This window comes from Nerophis ophidion, linkage group LG18 (genome assembly GCF_033978795.1).
Source record: "Nerophis ophidion isolate RoL-2023_Sa linkage group LG18, RoL_Noph_v1.0, whole genome shotgun sequence".
Taxonomy (NCBI): Eukaryota; Metazoa; Chordata; class Actinopteri; order Syngnathiformes; family Syngnathidae; genus Nerophis; species Nerophis ophidion.
In genome coordinates, this window is record NC_084628.1 from 8,827,597 (window position 1) to 8,835,258 (window position 7,662).

Consider the following 7,662-nt stretch of genomic DNA (forward strand, 5'->3'; position numbering starts at 1 on the left):
CAAAGAGAATAAGCGGTAGAAAATGGATGGATTCATTGGTTTTTTTTGTGGCATTTTGAAAGCAATGAAGATTCCCACCTATAAGTAAGTAAACCATTTTAAAAAGCAAGTACTCCACAAAAGCAAACAAGTTTAACAGCTATCAAGATGTGTATCTTAATCCACAGAATATTTGTGTTCTTTTGTTTTTGAGCAATAAAACTTGTTTGTAACCCACACCCGTCTTAGAAAAGGGCTTAGAAGAAAAGCATCATATTTGATATGCACATGTTCCAGTAAGTGGAAAATTGGATTAAAAAAAAAAAAGAAAAAGAAAGAAAGAAGTGTTATTCAAGTGCACAAGGAAGTGGATTTAGGACTTGATAAGGTGTATGTGTTGGTATAAAAGGTGATGCCACACAAGACACACACATTCTTGGAGAACATGAAAGTCCTGCTGGTCACACTCATGCTTCTGCTGCTGTGCAGCACTTCAGGTGAGACACACTTCCTGCTTGACTCCCCAAAATATAAGAAAACTTCATATTTTCTTGTCAGCTTGTTTCACCCAATTCTATTTATTTATTTAAACAGTAAAAATGTAGTGTACACATCTAATTTTGTGTTTTACTAACAACATGTAGTAGTAATAACATATATAACTGGATGGACCAGTCCGATGACAAAAAAGTTAAGTATCTTTACATATTTAGCCTCTTTTCACCAGCCCCCCACACCCCCCCCCCCCAAAATAGCAACACTTAAAAATAAGATTATTTTCTTTTTGTCACACCAATGGTAGTTATGTAGTCTATTTATTTGCGTGAGTTCACTATGACATTGGATCAACTTGATATGTTTGTGTTAAACCCACAACATAAAATTGTATGAAAGAGGTTGTCAAAGTATTGAAATAAAAAAGTCGTTTTTACATTGTTTTGATAGAATGGTGCAGTGGTTCTCAACCTTTTTCCTGTGATGTACCCCCTGTGAACATTTTTTTAATTCAAGTACCCCCTAATCAGAGCAAAACATTTTTGTTTGAAAAAAAGAGATAAAGAAGTAAAAAACAGCACTATGTCATCAGTTTCTGATTTATTAAATTGTATAACAGTGCAAAATATTGCTCATTTGTAGTAGTCTTTCTTTAACTATTTGGAAAAAAAAAAAGATTTAAAAATAACTAAAAACTTGTTGAAAGATAAACAAGTGATTCAATTATAAATAAAGATTTCTACACATAGAAGTAATCATCAACTTTGTGATCCATTTGGATTCATGAACTTAATTCTAAACATTTCTTCACAAAAAAAGAAATCTTTAACATCAATATTTATGGAACATGTCCACAAAAAAATCTAGCTGTCAACACTGAATATTGCATTGTTGCATTTCTTTTCAAAGTTTATGAACTTACATTCATATTTTCTTGAAGTATTATTCAATGAATATACTTATAGAGGATTTTTGAATTGTAGCTATTTTTAGAATATTTAAATAAAAAAATCTCACGTACCCCTTGGCATACCTTCAAGTACCCCCAGGGGTAGGCGTACCCCCATTTGAGAACCACTGGAATAGTGTATTAATCCATAAAATATTGATTACATTGAACTTTTTAGAGTATTACTCTGGTTTTTTCCTATTTTATTGAACTGCATAAAAATGTAGTATATTCCAGAAAAATATCTGACTAATGTTAACCCCCCAAAGGAGACTAATCTGCTTTATTGTGTTATGTAATAGTCATGTCCTGCATTTATTTTTCTCTTTACAGATGTTTATTTATATTTATTATAATATTTATAAATTATATCCATCCATCCATCCATTTTCTACTGCTCATTCCCTTTTGGGGTCGCGGGTGGCGCTGGCGCCTATCTCAGCTACAATCGGGCGGAAGGCGGGGTACACCCTGGACAAGTCGCCACCTCATCGCTGGGCCAACACAGATAGACAGACAACATTCACACTCACATTCACACACTAGGGCCAATTTAGTGTTGCCAATCAACCTATCCCCAGGTGCATGTCTTTGGAGGTGGGAGGAAGCCGGAATACCCGGAGGGAACCCACGCATTCACGGGGAGAACATGCAAACTCCACACAGAAAGATCCCGAGCCTGGATTTGAACCCAGGACTGCAGGACCTTCGTATTGTGAGGCAGACGCACTAACCCCTCTGCCACCGTGAAGCCCTATAAATTATATATTATTTAATTTTGATTCTCTTTTTGGGCAGCACGATGCCAGAGGGGTTAGTGCATCTGCCTCACAATACGAAGTTCCTGAGTAGTCCTGGAAAAAATCCCGGGCTCGGGATCTTTCTGTGTGGAGTTTGCATGTTCTCCCCGTGACTGCGTGGGTTCCCTCCAGGTACTCCGGCTTCCTCCCACTTCCAAAGACATGCACCTGGGGATAGGTTGATTGGCAACACTAAATTGGCCCTAGTGTGTGAATGTGAGTGTGAATGTTGTCTGTCTATCTGTGTTGGCCCTGAGATGAAGTGGCGACTTGTCCAGGGTGTACGGCGCCTTCCGCCTGAATGCAGCTGGGATAGGCTCCAGCGACCCCCCACGACCCCAAAAGGGATAAGCGGTAGTAAATGGATGGATGGATAATTCTCTTTTTATTGTTTGGCTCAGAAAAATCAGATGCTTAAATTGCCTTACCGTGTTTTTTTCTTGTTTCAGTAACCAAATAAGGCTATTTATAAAGAGCGTATATTATTGAGAAAAAAAGGTTAATAGAATTTTGCTGTCCCAGTGCTCACACTCAAATGCTACACCTGCCATGGTGAAGACCAAGATAACTGCACCGCGCAGACGGAGTGCCCGCAAGATTGGACTTTCTGCAGGACCTTCTACGATGGTTTGTACAAGACGACTTCTTACCAAGTAGATTCAGTGCAAACACGGACATAAATGTGCGTGTGCATGAACACATCTTTGTCTTTGTGCAGGGAATCAACTCCACAGAGAATGTGTAGAGGATTGCGATGACACACTGCCATTTACATCCTGCTGTACAGAGGACCTTTGCTAGGCTCCACAGGTCATCCTTCACATTGCAATGGATGAAAGCAGCGTGTCATTCACATGATGTGCTTATCTGAGGACAATCACTCGTCCCTGTATGCGAATCTAACCAAATTTCATTAATTAATTTTTCTCCTTACAATTTATCATCTCACAGACATGATTTCTTTTCAATGAATCTGCAGTGCAAACACACACACACACACACACTTGCGTAATCCCTCTGTGATGTTGCTGAGTGGGTCAACTGATTTCTATGTGGGTCGCTGTCTGTCACACGGCAATGTTGATGCCAAACTGCTGTCATAATAAAAAGACAACGTTCTAATCGCATTGTCTTTCTACTGTGCTCTGATCACTTGCAAAGGAATAAATAGGATAATTTAAATAAGAGATTGTTTTTTCTTTCAGTATCCTTCAATGGTTTGGAAAATTTTAATACATAGAATGACGACAATCATAATGTAATGAAAAAAATTCTCATTTTGCAACTTAATTTTTGTACAGCTATGATATTGATTCTTGTAAAGTTCCTAATTTATTCAGGCCAAATTATGACGTTTTGTCAAAATTAAACATTTTATTTTTGTATAATTTTTGGGAAAAAAAAGGCAAACTGCCCTTTTACTCCATTTCTGACTTTCTGAATATTGAAAAGATTTTATTCTTTTAAATCCATCCATCCATCCATCATCTTCCGCTTATCCGAGGTCGGGTCGCGGGGGCAACAGCCTAAGCAGGGAAACCCAAACTTCCCTCTCCCCAGCCACTTCGTCCAGCTCTTCCCAGGGGATCCCGAGGCGTTCCCAGGCCAGCCGGGAGACATAGTCTTCCCAACGTGTCCTGGGTCTTCCCCGTGGCCTCCTACCGGTTGGACATGCCCTAAACACCTCCCTAGGGAGGCGTTCGGGTGGCATCTGGTCCACCTCATCTGGCTCCTCTCGATATGAAGGAGCAGCGGCTTTACTTTGAGTTCCTCCCGGATGGCAGAGCTTCTCACCCTATCTCTAAGGGAGAGCCCCGCCACACGGCGGAGGAAACTCATTTCGGCCGCTTGTACCCGTGATCTTATCCTTTCGGTCATGACCCAAAGCTCATGACCATAGGTGAGGATGGGAACGTAGATCGACCGGTAAATTGAGAGCTTTGCCTTCCGGCTCAGCTCCTTCTTCACCACAACGGATTGGTAAAACGTATTCTTTTAAAATGATTGTAAAATCACTAATTCAAGTCAAATTATATTTTTTTACCACAATTATGCCATTTTAAAATATGATACATCTTGCACAATTATAGTTATGAGATTATTTCTTGTAAAATTTAAAACAAATCTCTCTTTTGAAAGATAACCAACTTTATTCTTGTAAAATGTATCTTAAGGGGTTAAAAATCTAAATTTATTTGAGTGAAATGATGACTTTTTCCGTACAATTCACCCAATTGAAACATAATAGACTTTAAACATTATTTGGAAATTGTATTTATTCTTCTTATTCTTAAAATATTGCGCTTTTTTCTGGTCAATAAACAACATTTTAAATGACAGACATTATTCTTGTTGTATTATAAAAACATTTATGATATAATTATCAATTTATTTGGGTCAATTATGATACTAAGGGTTTTTTTTTTATGTCAAATTACAACCTTTTGAAATATAACACTTTGTTCTTGTAAAATCATATTCTTTTGAGGCTAGAACAGAAATGTATTTCAGTCAAATCATTAAATTATATTTTACTCTTTTTTCCCCGCTACAATAACGCCATTTTGAAATATGACAAAACCATATATATTCCGGTCAAACTGTGACCTTTTAAAATAGAAGAGACTAAATTATAGAATTACCAATGGATTAGAGACAAATCGAAACATGTTCTTGTAATAGTATTACTTTTTTCTGGACAATTAAAACTTTTTTTTTAAATACTGACTTTAATATTTGTAAAAGAAAATGTCAACAATTGTTGTAGAATTAGGTACTTTTTTCAGCAAAATTAGTCAAATGACATTTTTTCATATTATTACTTTTTTTCTGTACAATTACAACCTTTTGATTTATAATAGACTTTCGTGTGAACGGAGTTTTTTCTTATACTAGTACAAGTTTATTCCCCTATCATTAGTGTTTTATTCTTGTGTTTTTTTACACTGTAACCCCAACACTCTTTGGTAACACAAGAAAAAATGTGCAACTGACACAACCGGCTTGTATTGAAAACATTGTACACAAAGAAAGAAAAACAAAACCAAAACATAAAGGAAGTAAAACTCGTCGGACAATTCCATCGACTTGCTTTTCCCACAACAATATACTCGAAATGTTTTCCATTATCGCATGAGAAAGACAAACAAAAAAAGCAAATGTCAAAGTGAAACCAAAACTTACCTGTAACATTCCACCACATTGTTTTTAGTAGACAGTGAGAACGCAAAGCAGTAAAAACAACACTTGTAATCCAGCGGCTCTCAACTTCAGTCCATCCATCCATCCATCCATTTTCTACCGCTTGTCCCTTTTGGGGTCGCGGGGAGTGCTGGAGCCTATCCCAGCTGCATTCGGGCGGAAGGCGAGGTACACCCTGGACAAGTCGCCACACTTACAGTGGGGCCAAATAGTATTTAGTCAGCCACCGATTGTGCAAGTTCTCCCACTTAAAATGATGACAGAAGTCTGTAATTTTCATCATAGGTACCGTATTTCTCTGAATTGCCGCCGGTGCGCTCATTAATTTAAAACCTCTTCTCACTCCTGCACTTACCAAAGGCATGCGGTAAAAGTAAGCCTGCGCTAATTATTTTAAAACCTCTTCTCACTTCGGCACTTACCAAAGGCATGCAGTAAAAATTTGAGTGTGATGCAAGCTTGGACCTTAAATCCTACTGAATAGCTCTTAATCTTCTTCCCTTTATGCGATTTCAAATTACCGGTATTGAAATCAGCCTGCTCCGTTTTGACAATGATGACAAGGGAAGTGTCACTCATGACGTCACAAGTTTGACCAGGCGGTAATACTAAGTATGCGCTAATTATTTTGGGAAGCGAGTTTAACCCGGCAGTAATTCAAGGTAGGCGCATACTATATGCCCTGCGGCAATTCAAGCAAATACGGTACACTTCAACTGTGAGAGACAGAATGTGGAAAAAAAATCCAGGAATTCACATTGTAGAAATTTTAAAGAATTTATTTGTAAATTATGGTGGAAAGTGCCATCTCCGGGTTGGGGAGGAGACCCTGCCCCAAGTGGAAGAGTTCAAGTACCTAGGAGTCTTGTTCACGAGTGAGGGAAGAGTGGATCGTGAGATCGACAGGCGGATCGGTGCGGCGTCTTCAGTAATGCGGACGTTGTACCGATCTGTTGTGGTGAAGAAGGAGCTGAGCCGGAAGGCAAAGCTCTCAATTTACCGGTCGATCTACGTTCCCATCCTCACCTATGGTCATGAGCTTTGGGTCATGACCGAAAGGATAAGATCATGGGTACAAGCGGCCGAAATGAGTTTCCTCCGCCGGGTGGCGGGGCTCTCCCTTAGAGATAGGGTGAGAAGCTCTGCCGTCCGGGAGGAGCTCAAAGTAAAGCCGCTGATCCTCCACCTCGAGAGGAGCCAGATGAGGTGGTTCGGGCATCTGGTCAGGATGCCACCCAAACGCCTCCCGAGGGAGGTGTTTAGGGCACGTCCAACCGGTAGGAGGCCACGGGGAAGACCCAGGACACGTTGGGAAGACTATGTCTCCCGGCTGGCCTGGGAACGCCTCGGGATCCCCCGGGAAGAGCTAGACGAAGTGGCTGAAGATAGGGAAGACTGGGCTTCCCTGCTTAGGCTGCTGCCCCCGCGACCCGACCTCGGATAAGCGGAAGAAGATGGATGGATGGTGGAAAATAAGTAATTGGTCAACCATTCAAAGTTCTCACTGATGGAAGGAGGTTTTGGCTCAAAATCTCACGATACATGGCCCTATTCATTCTTTCCAAAATGGATACTTGAATGATACAGTAGAAGATTGGGAGAATGTCATGTGGTCAGATAAAACCAAAATAGAACTTTTTGGTATAAACTCAACTCGTCGTGTTTGGAGAAAGAAGAATACTGAGTTGCATCCCAAGAACACCATACCTACTGTGAAGCATGGAGGTGGAAACATCATGCTTTGGGGCTGTTTTTCTGCTAAGGGGACAGGACGATTGATCCGTGTTAAGGAAAGAATGAATGGGGCCATGTATCGTGAGATTTTGAGCCAAAACCTCCTTCCATCAGTGATAGCTTTGAATGGTTGACCAAATGCTTATTTTCCACCATAACTTACAAATAAATTCTTTAAAATTCCTACAATGTGAATTCCTGGATTTTTTTTTCACATTCTGTCTCTCACAGTTGAAGTGTACCTATGTTAAAAATTACAGACCTCTGTCATCATTTCTAGTGGGAGAACTTGAACAATCGGTGGCTGACTAAATCCTTTTTTGCCCCACTGTATGTGAATTATCCTTGCCAAATTACATTTTGCTAATAAACAAGGGACATTCCAGCCCGACACACACCTCGTTGAATAAAGCAAAACCTTATATCTTGTGTGTGTTCGTGTATGTGGACGCTCCCTACGGCAGCCATGTCAAAGCCCGAATGGAGACCTTTTGACCTCAGCGT

The 7,662-nt window shown here is 39.8% G+C and overlaps 1 protein-coding gene across 1 annotated transcript; it reads left to right on the forward strand.

Annotated features, from left to right (window-relative positions):
- The first annotated feature begins 316 nt into the window (after positions 1-316).
- ly6d (lymphocyte antigen 6 family member D) lies at positions 317-3,408 on the forward strand. Its single transcript, XM_061878696.1, has 3 exons — positions 317-476; positions 2,746-2,850; positions 2,942-3,408. Exons 1-3 carry the CDS (start codon positions 392-394, stop codon positions 3,022-3,024), a joined length of 273 nt encoding a protein of 90 aa, XP_061734680.1. The 5' UTR covers positions 317-391; the 3' UTR covers positions 3,025-3,408.
- Positions 3,409-7,662: the final 4,254 nt, after the last annotated feature.